General features: G+C 35.5%; 1 protein-coding gene across 1 annotated transcript in view; it reads right to left on the bottom strand.

Moving 5' to 3' along the window:
* Positions 1 to 3,853: 3,853 nt before the first annotated feature.
* Positions 3,854 to 16,156, bottom strand: part of SMC4 (structural maintenance of chromosomes 4) — a 33,315-nt gene continuing 21,012 nt past the window's right edge. The window contains exons 13-23 of the mRNA XM_054580173.1: positions 14,747 to 14,972; positions 14,586 to 14,662; positions 13,769 to 13,921; positions 12,617 to 12,743; positions 10,192 to 10,381; positions 8,901 to 9,045; positions 8,434 to 8,607; positions 7,382 to 7,564; positions 7,016 to 7,248; positions 5,662 to 5,845; positions 3,854 to 4,975 (exon numbers count right to left, since the gene is read on the bottom strand). Coding sequence (XP_054436148.1) covers positions 4,793 to 4,975; positions 5,662 to 5,845; positions 7,016 to 7,248; positions 7,382 to 7,564; positions 8,434 to 8,607; positions 8,901 to 9,045; positions 10,192 to 10,381; positions 12,617 to 12,743; positions 13,769 to 13,921; positions 14,586 to 14,662; positions 14,747 to 14,972 — 1,875 coding nt within the window. The 3' untranslated portion in view covers positions 3,854 to 4,792. The remainder of the gene's footprint in view (positions 4,976 to 5,661; positions 5,846 to 7,015; positions 7,249 to 7,381; positions 7,565 to 8,433; positions 8,608 to 8,900; positions 9,046 to 10,191; positions 10,382 to 12,616; positions 12,744 to 13,768; positions 13,922 to 14,585; positions 14,663 to 14,746; positions 14,973 to 16,156) is intronic.

The following is a 16,156-nucleotide window of genomic DNA, read 5'->3' as shown; positions in this document are numbered from 1 at the left end:
GTGTTTGTTTCTTTGCATTTGACTCTGAGTCTTGGTAGTGTAGCATAATGTAGTAGGTGCCCTGAAGGGTCTAGTGGCACAGCCTCCTCTGTGACCCAGTTTGGGTACTGGAGTTACACCCTCTGTGTGGACTGAGTACACCCTCTTGTAGTTGAGCCTTGATTGCTGTTGGCAGGTTAATGGGAGGGATTTACCCAGGCCAGTCAGCTGCAAGGACTGGGCGTGACCACTGACTACCAACCCCTACCCTTCTATAGAGGATCAGCTTTGCAGGGACAGGGTGGTGGTGTTCTGACATGGTCTGTAGCTGTCCAGTGGTGGTGCAGCCCAGGGTCAGCCACCACCTGTATTATGCCTGAGGCCACGGAGCATGAGCTACAAAGCAATCAGCAAATGGCTGCCACTTGTGCTGAGTTTGGAGGTTCCCAGGTGAAGCCAAACTGATCCAAAGCTAGCTGCTGCTAATGCTGGTGCTGGGGCCATTTAGCAAGAGGTATGGGGGGTGGGGGCTCACTGAGGCTGGTTTTTGCTTGTTTGAGAGGATTTAGGAAGATGTGAAGCCTGATTAGAGACCAGCCATTCATATATGTGGAGAAGCCACTGTTAACAGCTTGGTTGGGCCCTAAATTGGGTGGGCAGAGCCTCAGGTATTCCCCAGGGTGGAGCAAACTGCTAGCCAGGTTGATGGAATCTCAGATATGGCCCCTCTGCCTGTTGGCTTTGTCGAGGGGGAGGGCTCAGAAAAGGAATAATGGCCTCTGTCTGGGAGAAAGCTGTCCCCCAGCTCTCTCCCTGATGTCAGCCACTTCAGTTCTTCCCCATATGTCATGGGTGGGTGCCTTTCAAGCTGATAACCCCGTGCTGGAGCTCAGAGGGAGTGAGTGTAAGTAAGTCCCTGTGTGGGCCCTTTAAGAGGCACTTCTTGGGAATCCAGTAATCCTTTCACCAATTCAAACCCTGCTGGTTTTTAAAGCTCAAAGTATTAGGGGCTTATCTTCTTGGCATTGGAATCCTGGGTTGAGGGTCCTGGTGTGTGGCTGGGACACCTTGCTCTAAGACATCCCTCCTGAATTTTTATCCACCACATGTGGGTGGGGGACCAACCCATCTTGTGTCTCCGCGTCTCCGACCAGTCTGAATGGATGTGGTTTCTTTAGTCCCATAGTTGTCATACTTTCATTCAACTTGGTTTATGATGGTTCTGAGTGATGGGGGTTCTGTAGCTTAATTTTGATGTGGTTGTGCAAGGTTAGCCATGTTTACCTATGCTTCCATCTTGACTGGAAGTTGAAAGATGTTTTTAATCAAATATATCTGATCCACACATTGTGTTTTAGATAGATTTATTTAGGTTTAAAATGTTTATCAACAGTCACTTTTAATAAAGCTATTGCTTTTGGAAATATAAGTGTTGTTAGGGAAGAAACAGCAACATTTTCTAATACTTACAGTCTATGGTTAGTGTTAATTTATTTTAGGATTATATTTAACTTGTGTATTTTAGTTGTCAAATGAATTCTTGGATAAAAACTTTGAAACATGTTACTAGAACAATATATATTCCATTCTTTTCAGACTTGGACACATGTTAACTGTATTTGTCTTAAAAATTATCTTACTTGCCAAACATTCCCTTATTCTAATTGCAAAGTACCAATAATTTAACCTTATTTTGTTTAAAAGAGAGCCTTAAAACCAAGATGGCTGGCTGCATTAGGTTCATTTATGACCAGCATTATAATATACCTAGCACAATTAACTATTGTGTGGGCAAGGAACACTTGAAGGGTGTAATGGAAGTGGGGGAGATATATATTGACTCTAAAGTTGTATTGAATTTGATTAAAGTATTAGGCACAACACAAAAACAACATGTATTTAATTTTTTAGAAAAATTTTTACTGATTTTAGAGAGCAAGCAAGATACATTGTTTGTTTCACTTACTTATGCATTCATTGGTTACTTCTTGTACTGTTCTGACCAGGGCTCAAACCCACAACCTTGGTAAGGGGATGATGCTTTAACCAACTGAACAACCTGGCCAGGGCCAACATGTTTTAAATACATGTAAATATTAATAAGCACTGAAATGTATGTTACGTACCAGGCACTTAGTCTCACTTTTCTGAAGTAGCTATGAACTTTGTAAATGAAAAAACACACAAAAGTAATTTGTTCAAAGCCATGTAGCTAGTTATGGGAGACCCCATGCATTATTTTGAGTTCATGGAGTCGTGCTACTTTAAAGGATTTAAACCCTGGCTAGTATGGCTCATTTGGTTGGGCATCATCCTGCAAAGTGAGAGGTCACTGATTCCCGGTGAGGGTACATGCCTGCATTGCAGCCTGGTCTCTGGTAGGGGCACCTATGAGAGGCAACCGATTTTTCTCTCACATCAGTGTTTCCCTTTCTTTTTCCCCTCCGTTCCCTCTCTCTAAAAATAAAATCTTTGAGGGAAAAAAAGGAAAGATTTAAGTAATCAAGATTTTTATTAAATTGGGGCTTCTAATCTATTAAGAATCACAGCTGTAAATTGAAGCATGAACTTAATCTACATTTTTAGTTTGACTTTTTTTTTTTTTTTTAAAGTGGGACAGGTGAGAGGTGAAAAATACGGATGTGAGAAAAGTGTCAATAGGTTGCCTTCTGTATATGCCCCAGGGGACCAGATTTGCAACCCAGGCACAGCCGGATGGAACCTGCAAACTTTTGGTTCAAGAGATGATGCTCAACAGTGCCTTACAGCTGGGGTGTATAACATTACAACTTTGTAATTTGCCAGTTTTTAACAGACTAAAAAACTTTATTTTTTGATTTATGTAGTGTGTACATAGTTGAGTACAGGCATGCCTCATTTTATTGCACTTTGCATTTTTTTTTTTTTTTTTACAAATTGAAGGTTCGTGCTTAATCAAGCAAGTCTATCTGTGCCAACACTACAGCTTGCTGAAGGCCTAGCCCTTTTTTTTTTTACTTTAGCAATAAAGGATTTTAAAATTTAGGTATACTTTTTTAAGATGCTATTGCACAGAATAGATTGCAACATGTGTTGCATAAACATAACTTTCATATGCACTAGAAAACCAAAAAATTGTGTGACTTACCTTACTGTGGTGGTCTGGAAATGAACCTGCAGTATCTCCAAGTTATGTGTGTGTAGATTCTTAAACATGCTGTTCTCTTTTGCATTTTACCAGGATGAAATGGCAATATTTAAAGTACACATTCAAATTATATGTATAACAAAAATATATATTTTCATATTCTCTTGATATTTATATTGAGTGGCTTAATAAGGCACTCAGACTCAGAGGTGGTAACTTGAATTTTGATATGGGCTGTAGGTATCAGGTATTTTAACTTTTTAAAACTTAGTACTAAGCTCTCCTACTCCACTGGTTATTAAAATGCAGTAAAATATTTAATTCCATTCACCTCTACTCTCACCAAGGAAAAAGCACTTGATTATAATTATAGACTTTTCTAGTTTCTTTCACATAATCTTGATTGAGAAGAAAAAGACCGGGGTATGAGGATGAGCTGGCTGCAGCATCTATTGTCGGGGTTGCTTCTGCTGATCTGGCTGGCTAGGTGGATGTCCCCTTCCTCCTTCACTGCTCCATGTGTGTCCCCCCTGAAGTGGTACGTGCTTTGTCTAAGGCTGCATTCCCTTGCTAGAACCTCCAAACAAGCCCTCAAGGTCCTCTGTAGGATAAAGTAATTAGGCTTCCAGGACTCCAGACACATCCAACTGAGGTGCTGCATGTGGAAGTCTGGCCTGCCTTTTCGCAATGCAATTGAAATTAAAAAGCAAAAATAAAAGACTGTACTTGAGCTTCAGATCTTTATTTAAGTCCATGCTAATGTATTTACATTATGATACAAATCTTTGTTGGGTTTCTAGTCCCTAAATAATGCATTACTGAATAATGAGCTAATTAACTTTTAAGTCCTAAGATCAATATGTAGAAATTGAATAGCAAGAGTAAAGACTTTCAATTTAATACCCAAACTCCTGATAACCAAGTGTCTGCCAACTTATTTCCAGTGGCATATTTTTTGAGCTGATAGTGTCAAACACGCACGCACAAAACCCATGACAATTTGGTAGGGAAACAACCCTCCATCTTAATTTCCGTTTACACCATGGAATTTAACCTCTGTATATACTTCATTCTTTTTAATGAAGTAACTATAGTGGGTATTTCTTTTCACCATATGTACAATCCTAGTCATGTACATTGTCTCAGTTTGCTGGCCCTCTTGCAGTTGTTTTAAACATGTATCAAATTTTAGACAAGCACCTGAAGTATTTAAATTTTCATCCTTATAATTCAGAATGACTTAAAAAACATGTTCCCAGTGTATGAGTAATAAACAGTAATTGTCTAAATTAGTAAGTTAATTGGAATGCCTTAGGAATTTATAAACTAGTAGCCAGCAGGTTTTTGCACTGCAAGTCAAAGGTCCATGAGTATGATGCATCTTGGTAACATGAACTAGTTTAGAATTTAAACGTTAACTAAACATACTTTTAACTGTTGGTAGCAATTTGGGAAAAAGGCCAGCAACCGGACCCTCTACATCTTACTTTCTCTCTAGTCTGCGGCTGACAAAATTGTCAGAGTCTTACAATCTCCTAGAAGCAGGTAGAATATTTTATTAGACTTAACAGCATAAACTAGAAGCCAGTTTACATGATCAAGTTTAGGACTATGAATTTTATACAGTTTATAATCCTTCACAAAGAAAAAAAAATCAGTAATACAATACACTGAATCTATGCTGATTCAATTTGATGAGTCTTCTGTATAAACAAGTTTAACAAAGTCCTTAGATGCAATTTCTTTTGGGTTTACTGCAACACTTTTTGTTATATCGTACGTCTTATAAATTCCAATAAGTCTATCTGAAATCTCGAACATATTATTTCGAAGAGAAATTATGATGAACTGGGCGTTTTTTGTTTGTTCCTAAAGAGAAAGAAAGAGTAAGTTAGAAATGTTAAGTATTGACAGATATATCATATAATAAAGATCTAAACTTTACCTCCCTGCAATCTACGGGGTCTGGAACAAATAATGCCCCTTTTTTATCACAAAAATCTTTTATTACAAAATCATAAGCATGTAATTCTGTAACATAATAATATCACACTCAAGAACACCATGACATTTTTGCTGAAATGTTCAAATTAAAACTATAAATCATTAGACCCATATTATTACCCTACCAACAACACTCAAGCAAGCCTGCCTTCTGCCAGACCTTGTATTTTAGGCATTAAATTTATCAATACATCGATAATTAACAGGAACAGGAAAGATGAGGTAGATTATTTATGAAATAGTATTTGAGAGGAGTTTGAGTATTTTTGGAAGCATGGTTGCTTAGAAGTCTTTTAGTGAAAAAAGTTCTAGGCAGGATATAGAAGATTCTAGCTGTGTTTCTGTTACTAATACTATCAATTTATATTTTACTTTCCTCAAATGGAAATACTTGGTTCAAGTAAAAAACTTTGTTTCCTTTGGTACCCCAGGACATGGAGTTAGAGAATAGTTTAGAAAAAGCTCAAAAGTAAGAAGTCAAAGAATTCCGTGTGCAATGTTTGAGGAACCCATAAAGATTTTAAGGTAAGAAGCTCTAAATGATTACTTACATATATGTAAAATGCAACAATGGACACATTTTTAAAATCAAGGGCTGCATCAATCTCATCCATGAAGTACAGGGGAGTGGGTTTGTAGTGATGAAGAGCAAATACTAAAGCCAATGAACTAAGTGTTTTCTCTCCTCCTGAAAGGTTGAAGATCTTTTTCCAACTTTTTTTAGGTGGTCGAACACTGAAAGAATAAAATCTCATTAGTTGAATTATGTATAAAGCTTAAGACTCTGTGATTTGTTTTCCATAATCACCTTCCTCTGGAATTTCTAACTTGCTTTTCACAATTCTGAACTTTTTGGGGGTAATTTTATAAAAACATTATTGGAGGATGAACACAGGAGCATCTACCCAAACTTTTAAGATTTAAAAAGCAGGCTAGGAAGTGCTTGCTATTCTCCCATTTCCAATGCAATTTTTACAACTGGATGTTAAGATGGAAGTGTGGGGTAAACACGCTTTGCCTCTATGCACAACTACAGTAAGAATTACAACCAGACTACAAGTATCACCCAGGTTCGTCAGAAAATCGAGCTGTATGAAGTCCAAAAACCAAGGATTTAAAAAAGCCACATTCATCCAGACAGGTAGGAGGGACAGAGACTTGTGGAGGTGGAGAGGTGGCAGAAAGGAGAGCTCCACATTCATGGATTGTGGATAAATATCAGGAGGGATACCTCTGGAGTGAGGGATCCCAGCCCCAGAACAGACCACCCAGCCCAGGGTTCCACCACCAGGAAAGTTAAGTCCCCATGACTTCGGGCTGTTAAAACCAGTGGGGGTCGGGGCAGGAGAAGACACTGTGCGATTCTCAAGAGACACCTCTTTCCTCTTAAAGGGCCTGCATGAACTTAGGACTTACTCAGACCCACCCCCATTCTGGGATTTAGCACCAGAGCAACAGCTGGAATGGCACAAGTGGCATACAGGGAGGAAGTGAAATGTCAGTGCTGGGAGACAGCTTCTTCCCAGGCGATCTCCAGTGTCCAGGCAACAGCACTGTCCCCTCTGTGAGCCCCCACACAGAGCCACAAAGTAGTGAGGCTGGTTGTCCCACCCACCCTGGTGATTATATCTCAGGCCTGAGGGTAGAGGGTACGGGGTGAAGGGGGGAAAAATTGGGACAACTAATAGCATAATCAATAAAATACACTTAAAAACAAAATTTGCTGTTTGCCCAGAATTTATGCTCTAAACGGCCAATATGTATATAATTTAGTATTTATCATCAAATAAAACAAATTATGTATTTTCAAACTTCACATCTCACCTGTAAAAGAATACCAAGAGTCTGGAGAAAATACAGAGCTATGTAACAGGAGAATCCAGACTTTAGGGTTTGATTACAAACCTGAACATGATTCCTTCAGAGAAAGGATCCAAGCTGTCTACAAGCTCCAGTTCAGCATCACCTCCCAAAGTAAGCATTTGGTAATTTTCCTTTAATTTATTTGTTATTATATAAAAACCTGCCATGAATTCATTAAGCCTTTGTTTCCGAAGATCTTCATATGCCTGTCTAAAATTATCTCTTTCATGAGTAATTTTGTCCAACTCTGCTACCCGTTGTAAATATAATTCTTCCTATAAAAAGAATATCATGAGAATAAGCATCTATTCAGTTATAAATTTGAGATGGCAACATTGTTAAATTATATAAAAATTAAAGGCTGAGAACTAATAAGAATTTCTGATTATGATACATGCAGTTGAGTACCTTCTTTTTATACTCTGCAATGGCACCAAGGTTTGGTTTCATTTCATGACACTGGGCTTCCAAAAGTGCAATTTGATTTGTTATAGAATCTGGATTCTTGATTGCTTCAAGATCCTCTGGGCTCAGAACTGAAATCTCTTCAACAGGATTATTTTCTATGGGATGCAATGATATTTTTGAAATCTAAAAATACGATTAAATGAAGAGTTAAGGAGCGCATGGTACTACCATTCATTGTTTAAAAAGAGCCAAATCAACAATATGATAAAGAAATCAACAATAAGACAACTTACGTATCTACTAAAACAACATACCAAGGTTTTGTAACTAATTTGTGCATCAATTACTTTTCAAAGGACTTCAAGAAAAATAGATATAAAACAACTATGGAGCATTTTACACAATGGCATACTACTTGGCCATAAAAAAATAAAAGTAAATTTTGCACTGATGGATCTTGAGAACATTATGCTAAGTGAAGTAAGTCAGAGAAAGACAAATATCATATGATTTCACTTTATGTGGAATCTAATTAACAAATTGAATTGATAAGCAAAATAGACAAGACTAATAGCAGGCTGACAACTCTGGGGGTAGGGGTTAGGGAGTAGAGGGGCTGAGGGAAAAAGAAAAAGTGCTCATGGACATTGGCAACAGCGTGGTGATTGTGGGGGGGAGGCATCGGTGGAGGTAGGGGAGGGATAAGGGGGATAAATGGAAATAAAAATATAATTAAAAAAATAATTCTAAAAAAAGAGGGGAAAAGAAAGAAAAATAGGTGTAGTGTTCCAGTGTTCATGTAGCTTTCTATTAAATCTCCAAATCAGCTCTTGGATGAATATGTTGACTACTTCTAAAAATTACCCAGTTTTTCTGTATATAGTATTACTACATATTGTTCCTTATGTTCTTTATAAACCTGGGAAGTGATTATATCATGGAATTAAGAATCATAACATACCTCAAACACATACACAAAAAAACTGAAAAAACAACCATTTTTCATAAAGGATATTTTAAAGTTACATTTAACTAAATGGTAATAATCTCACCTCTTTTTGCCAATATCTTATTTTAGAATGATGTTCTGCAATGTGACCATCTATTTGTTCAAGTTTCAGTTTAATACTAAGTGCATCTTTTTGAAGAGCATGTTCATTTTCCTGAATTACTTTTAGTTCTTGAAGTAGATTACGATGTTCTTTCTGGATCTCCGGTAAGGACTCCTAAAAACCAAGAAGAACTACTAAAGATGTAACCTTCCCAAATAAAGTACAGGTATTTTCACATCACAAAGCTGAAGTTGGCAATCTCTCCCCATGCTTCTTCCATTTTTAAATTAAAACTTACTTACTCAAAAGTTAGAGCACAGCATTCATTTTTATTGTACAAATAAAAGTTAATATAGTTACAAGCTTTAACCTCACTGAGTGCTCGCTTATCAGGCAAGGGACTGATGTCATATATCCAATTCCTAAAACTGTTTGAAATGCCATTCTCTCCCTTCTCCAAGTCTTACCTCTGCAGCATTTGTATTCTTTATGACCTCTGCTGCTTTTTCCTCAAGACTTTTTAGCTCTGCTGTTAAGTCACTTACTTCTTTTGCAGTATCTTTTATTTCTTTTTCTGTGCGAAACACAGAATCTTGTGCTTTTTTAAGATTTCTGAACAAGCAAAATAATATATTAAAAATGTTGTACTGTGACTAATTAATCTGCTTCTTTAATCCTACCAAAGAATTTTTCATGACATACCAATGCAACTTTTTCTATTACAGATTTAAAAATTTATGATTTTCAAAACCACCCCTGAATTGGTTTGTGTTTATACATACACATATATTTCTGAATGTTGTATATTTTATTAAACTCTCAGTACAAATTAATGAAACCTCCTTATGTATAAGCTTCTAGTATAATTCAATCTTACACTATGAAGCAGGTTCAATTATTATATTCTTTTGTCACTTGTCAGATTAGAGATTCTTAAAGTCACTGCACCCAGGAAGCTATATATTGAAATAAAAATTACCTCCCAGTTTAAGTCAAGGCAACAAGTGCTTCCAAAAGGGTGTAGGGATGAAGGTTAGGCGGCACGCTGGAAGGAACAACTGTTTTCTCCCTTGATAAAATTACTTCTACTTTCACAAATGTGTCTAGGCAAAAATCTGCTCCTAACAAACGGCTTATTAGCTCTTTATCTTTGAACAAAAAGCACTGGAATAACTTAGTCACCAAATAATCAATATGCAATCACTTTCTTCTAATTTCAAGATAAGAGACAGCTGTTGACATTTCAACACTTTCATGTACATACTTAGCTTTAATTATTTTAGAAATACTTCAATAAGTAATCTAAAATTAATTTTAAAACAAGATCTATGAATGGATGAAAAAACTTTTTGTGACCTGGGACTATAGAATAATCTAGTTAATTAAGAATTTAAGTTACTAAGACAATTTTGCTAAGAGATCTCATTCTTAACTCATATTCTTCTAAGACTTACATATATTTAATCACCAACTAAGCTAGAGAAACAAAACTAATTTCAGTGTCCTCACAACTGGGGAGCTACAGAACTACACTCTGCCAAGGTGTACCTGTTTATCAGTTTAAAACAAAACAAAACAGGTCATATGATAAATGTTTATAGATTTCCCCTTAATAAAGTCCTATTAGGTAGTAACATGTCAGACAGATTTAGTAAGTAACAGTAATAGAAACATTTAATGGATATTGAAGTATTAACCCCCTTTCCTATGTTGAGGTAGGGAAGAGGAAGACAGGTTAGGGGAGTATGCATACTCTACCTGTCAGCAGTCTTGATTGCTACTTGGGCTTTAGTAATAGCAGAAGCACATTCATCTAATTGCTTATTTATTTGATCAAGTTTGTCCTGCTGGGCCTTGAGTTTATGATTATTAATTTCTACAATGATATTGTGTAATCTTTTAACCTCAGCTTCTATTTTACCAGCTCTCTCAGCCACCTTGTCATATTCTGAAATAAAAAATAAATAAATAAAACTTAATTCATGTTTCTAGGTTAACAAGTACCACTTATTGTATGTGAATTTATTCAGTCAATATGACTAACCTGATGTATTTAAAAGAAATTTTAGACATCTGGGGAAAAGCACCTCAAGAAAAAAAACAACAACCTGTCAAGACAAATGGTGTTATAACCACCATGGTAAATTCTCTGGCTCAGCTCTGAACATAACCCATTTATTTCTTAATGGCTTCATGCACTGAAGCTCTTTTCAAAGTTCTTTACGACTGTTTCTTAGGGTACTTTCTTGACTATTGGTCTCATAATGATTTTTCCTGTTAGACTATGTGCCCATTAACTTGCCAGTGATGAAGAAATTGTGGTCATTTTATTCTGCTAACCTAACTTAGAGTTTTCCTCCATGTGTTATAACAAGAAAGTGGGGGAGATATGGTAAAATTGGCACTCTTGTGTGGCACAGAAAGCTAAGTTACATTTCCTAGATTCCCTTGTAACTAGGATTCAGACGTCATTTAGGTCCATTCAATCAAAAGAAAATGCATTATTTAGGAGGCAAAAGTAATGAATCAACCATGTTTCTGTAAGCAAGCAGTCACAGGGAAGTTCTTGGTGGATTCAGAGGTTCTGGTGTCTAGTTGAAAGCTTTGAGAATACAGGCAGGGGCACTAATTTTGATGGTATAGATTATAGTGGGTGTAATGTGTGTCTGTTGTTGGTAAATTGTAGTGTTATCTTCCCAACTTGAGATTTGACTTTCCAACTGTAGAAGAGGCAGTATTGCTCCTTTGATGCTTCTGCAGAGTAGCTTTGGAAATTATTCTTGAATGTTCAAGCTAGAATTTCTTTAGCAATGCTAATGATTCTGTAAACAATCAACTACTTTCTTAAGTACACACATATGCTGTATACAAATCCTATTTAAACTGTCCAGAGTGGATTCTGTTCCATTTGAATATTAATCACTATACAATATCAGAAGGATGAAAGGGGACGAAAAGGTAAGATGTTCGAGCTATCAAGAATATCTATGTCTAGACAGGTAAACAAGAAACTGAGCTAAATTATGGAAAGAGATTCCCATAAAGCTCCTAGTAGGTGCATGGGCATTTGGCACAGGTGGAAGTAGGTAGGATTTACTGAGACAAAAGGGTTGGATAAAAAAATAACTGCTGCTTCTTTTTTGTCTCTTCTTTGTTAAGTAGGTTGGAATTTCAACCTTTCCTAAATCTCTTAACCATTTCTCTCTTTCTGTTCTACATTATCAGGTAATTCTTTAGCCTGATCTTTCAGCCCATCCACTGAGTTAATTCAATCAAATCTGTTTTTTAATATTTCTGAGACCACCATTAGGATCTTAAAAAAACAGGACAACCTGTTTTTTGTTTGTTTGCTTGTTTTTTTGTCTTTTGGATCCCCCTTTATCCTCTAAGGATATTAAATATACACATTTAATAGTTCTATATTGCCAACAGTAGTATTTTTTTTTCAGGTCTAAGATGGCTGAAATTCCATTAGATTGCCTGTGTGCCCAGCTTACCTGTAGGGCAGAGCACCAGCTGTAGTGGGGGCTGGCACCATGACTTACACTTGGGATGGGCCAGATTTGAGGCTGGAAAGGGTTCCAGACCTTTAGAACATTTTCTTCCACATTTTCAAGTATATACAGTGCATTTCTTTTATAATATCAATAGTAGCATGTCTATTAGAAGTAGGAGAAAAAAACTATGGCATATAAAATCTGTAATTTTGAAGTCACTATTCTATACTACCTTGCCCACTCTCCCTTACTCTATTTCTCTGCACATTAGCCAGAGAGATATTTTTAAGAACTGATGTAAAATAAGATATTTAATCTTAAAGAAATGCTTGCAGAAATGGGTTTCCAGGGAACACTATGCCAAAGTATACAAAATATGAAAATTAAGAGCATGGGTTCTGGAATGAGACTGCCTTGAATTCACACCACATGCTATGTGACTTTGGGCAAATTATATAAACCATTCTATGCCTTGATTTCCCTATCTTTCAAATATAATTCTCAATAGTACTTATTTAACCTTAATAGTACTTACTTTATAACCTTTTGAGATTGAAACAATAGAAACCCTAAAGCAGAGCAGTGACTGGCTGTTTTTAGCCTTCAAACTGCTATCTTAAACATTTCAAACATTAAAAACCTGTTTTTAACGATCTCAAAAAAAGGGTCCGTATCTGTAAACATACCTGTTTTGAAAGCACTAACATTTTCTTCTAGTAATTTCTGCCTTTTTTTGTCTGGGGCTGTAGCAAGTACATTAGCTTCAAGTTCCTTAACTTGGACATTCAAATATTCCTCTTGCTCTGACAAAGGCTACAAAAACAGTTTTAACATTCAAAGGTCAATATTATAATTCAGTAACATTTCCTTTAAACATTCTAAACTTAGGGAAAAAAGGCACTTAAACATGGACAATTTATATAAAAAATGAAAATGGCCAACAAACAAAATGATGGGTAAACTCATTACAAAGACAAGTTAAAATGTCATTTTCAGTATATGAAGAGTAGCAAATTTACAATGTTCTGAAGAGTACCCAGTGTTTTAAGACTTGGAAAAATAATTATTTGTATATGCTGTTTGTAATAAATGAATTAGAACAATCTTTCTGAGGTCACCTTGGCCTTATACAACAAATGCTTTAAACACTATACATATTGAGTAGCAATTTTTATTTCAGGAATCTAACCTAAGGAAATAACTGAGTGAGTATAAACCTAATAGGAGTATTTTAAATGTAGCAGTGTACATAAAAACATTTATCAAATTGTACAAACAAAAAGCTCTAATGCAACTACAAAGTAAATTTTCATTGGCTTAGAAAGAAAACCACAATTTCTTAAGTGAAGAAAAGTGTAACTCATTAAAATTCCATATATATTTAATATGTATATCCATGTTTATCACATACATAAACATGTATGCAAACTAGGCATTAAAAAGTTTAAGGATATACATAAAAATTGAGGGAGATAATCTTTTGAGTATTTTCTGAAAACTGTTTTTTGGTTTTGTTTGTGAGCTTGCACTGCTTTTCTTATAATTATGAAAACATTCCACTTTGAAAAAAATGAAAATAAAGGGTCATGTGATTGTTAAGGAAGAAACATTTCTATGGGGTACAAATGAAAACCAGGAATAGCTGTGGTCAGAGCAATACTGTGACAGAGCATTTAACCATTAGTACTCAGGGAAACAAAATCATTAAGAGACAGGCCTTCCAGCTAGAGATCCAGCCCCTTTCTCCCTTATATTTTAAAACCGCAAGCGAACAGCAAAGTGCTTCTGCCAAATTACTACTGAATTCCAATAGTTTCAGCTAATAGTAGTAAGAGTACCTGGATGCTTGCAGTAAACTTTTCTAGGGTATTCCTCATTTCTCGTTGACTATGCTTTAACTTAACTACGGCTTCTTCCAGTTGTACTTTCTGTTCCTGGATTTTCTCTGCTTTTTGAGAGTCTCTCTGCAACTGTGATTCCATTTTATTTACCTACAAAGAAGAGTACCAGTGAAGTAAGTTTTCTACAAGAGTATTTCAGATTAACAGCAAAATCAGTTGAAGGTACCCTATGCAAATATTTAAGTGAGAGGATATAAACTATTTCAAATATCAGGGGAAAAAATGAAGAAATGAAGGCATAACTCTTTGGAAAAAGTCAGGTATCCAGGATATCCAAGTATATGTTTTTAAGGATAAAAAAAGTAGAGAAAATGTTCTGAGGGCAATAATAGAACACAATTTACCCCAGACATTCTCATATACTTGTGGGCATATAAAATATTTTGAAATAAAACTTGAAAACATGATCAGAAGTCTCTATTATACTCATACCTTAAAAATTATTTTGAAACAGAAAAAAACTAATTATGTAATGCAGTAATAGTTATATGGAGGGGGAACCAAGTGCCAAACAGCAAGTGAATGGTTAAATAAGTTATGAAACAGCCATATGATTTAAATGAAATAGAATCATAATTAATGTTTTATTTTTAGAACTTAAGAGTTTTACACAAAATTCCACATCTTATATATTAGTCATTTATAGAAATTTGTTAAAATGTGAGTACAGTATACTTAAAATGGCTGAATTTTATAACATGTATGTTATGTATCAATAATTTTTAAGTATGACTGTAATTTTAAACGTGCCTACCTCTTCTTCAGAGATTTCAACAACTGAAGAACCCATTCTCCCTTTCATTACTTTGCTTCCACCACCAGTCATTGTACCTGGAGAAAGGAGAAGCCAGACTTAGATCTCTCCTGCAACAAGATTAAATAAAGATAGATTCAATAACAGGAATAACATATTACCTGACTGTTCTATGATTTGTCCCTGTAACGTTACCACTCTCCATCTTCTATCTTTTTGATATGCGACTCTTGTGGCTTGATCTAAGTTGTCAGCTACTAAGGTATCTCGTAAAGCAAAGTAAAAAGCTTGGCGAATTTCCTGATCTTTTACTTTTACTAAATCAAATAACCGAGGAGTATGTTCAGGAGTTTGAATTTTGGTCATTTTCTTTGCCCATACTGCCATCTGAAAGTAAAATAATAAACATATACATTTAAAAAGGATATATCATTTTAAGGGCATAAGTAGTATTCATGTAATATATGCAAGGTTCTAAGTATCTGCAGAGGTCTAGAACTATCAGTGGATGCCTAAAACTGTGGATAGTACTGAATCTTATATGTGCTATGTTCTTCTCTATATATACATACCTCTGATAAAGTTTAATTTATAAGTTAGGCACAGTAAGAGATTAACAACTAATTAAATAGAATGATTATAATTCACTATAATACAAGTTATGTGAATGTGGTTTCTCTGGTAACAGATCTGGCTGCTAAGTGAGTAACAGGCAAACAGCATTTAATTTGAGACAAAGGGGTGACCTATGTCTTGGAATAAAGTACAACATTTCATCACACTACTCAGAATAGTGTAAAATTTAATAAAACATATGAACTTTTTATTTCTGGAATTTCCCATTTAATGTTTTCAGACTGTTAACTCTTATTTTAAAAAAGAAGTTATTATAAAACTATCCCTTTTCAAAAATTACATGATCTTATATAAAATCCTAAAGAATGCCTCCCCACAAAACTATTAAACCTATTATGAGTTTAGCAAATTTATAGGATACAAGCCTGATATACAAAAATTATTTATATTCCTTTACACTAGTATTACAAATAAACCTGTAAAACTTATAAGCTTAAAAAAACCCCACATGACCTATTTACTGAAGGCTATGAAACATTATTGTATAAAATTAGACCTAAATAAATAGAAGACATTCCAGGTTCATGGGCTGTAAGATTTATTAACATTATTGAGACGGCAATACTATCCGAGCTGACCTACAGTTCACTGAAACCTGTATCAAAATTCTAGTCGCTTATCAAGGTTTGTAAGTTATATAAATCATTCTGTAAGTTATATAAATTCCTAATCATTATATTGAACACCCAAAACTAAAATGATATTATATGTCAACTATAATTAAAAAAATAGAAAAAATCAGACATATCAAAATTAAAATAAAATATGCTTCAGTGTGGCTGGCGTGGCTCAGTAGATTGAGTGCCAGCTTGCGAACCAAAGGGTCACTAGCTCGATTCCTAGTCAGGGCACATGCCTGGGTCGCAGGCCAGGTCCCCAGTAAGGGGTACATAAAAGGCAACCACACAATGATGTTTCTCTTCCTCTCTTCCTCC

Source organism: Pteronotus mesoamericanus, unplaced genomic scaffold (genome assembly GCF_021234165.1).
Source record: "Pteronotus mesoamericanus isolate MK-2021 breed Mesoamerican mustached bat unplaced genomic scaffold, CSHL_Meso_final contig_116, whole genome shotgun sequence".
In the NCBI taxonomy this organism is placed as follows: Eukaryota; Metazoa; Chordata; class Mammalia; order Chiroptera; family Mormoopidae; genus Pteronotus; species Pteronotus mesoamericanus.
This window is presented reverse-complemented; position numbering and strand designations above follow the sequence as displayed.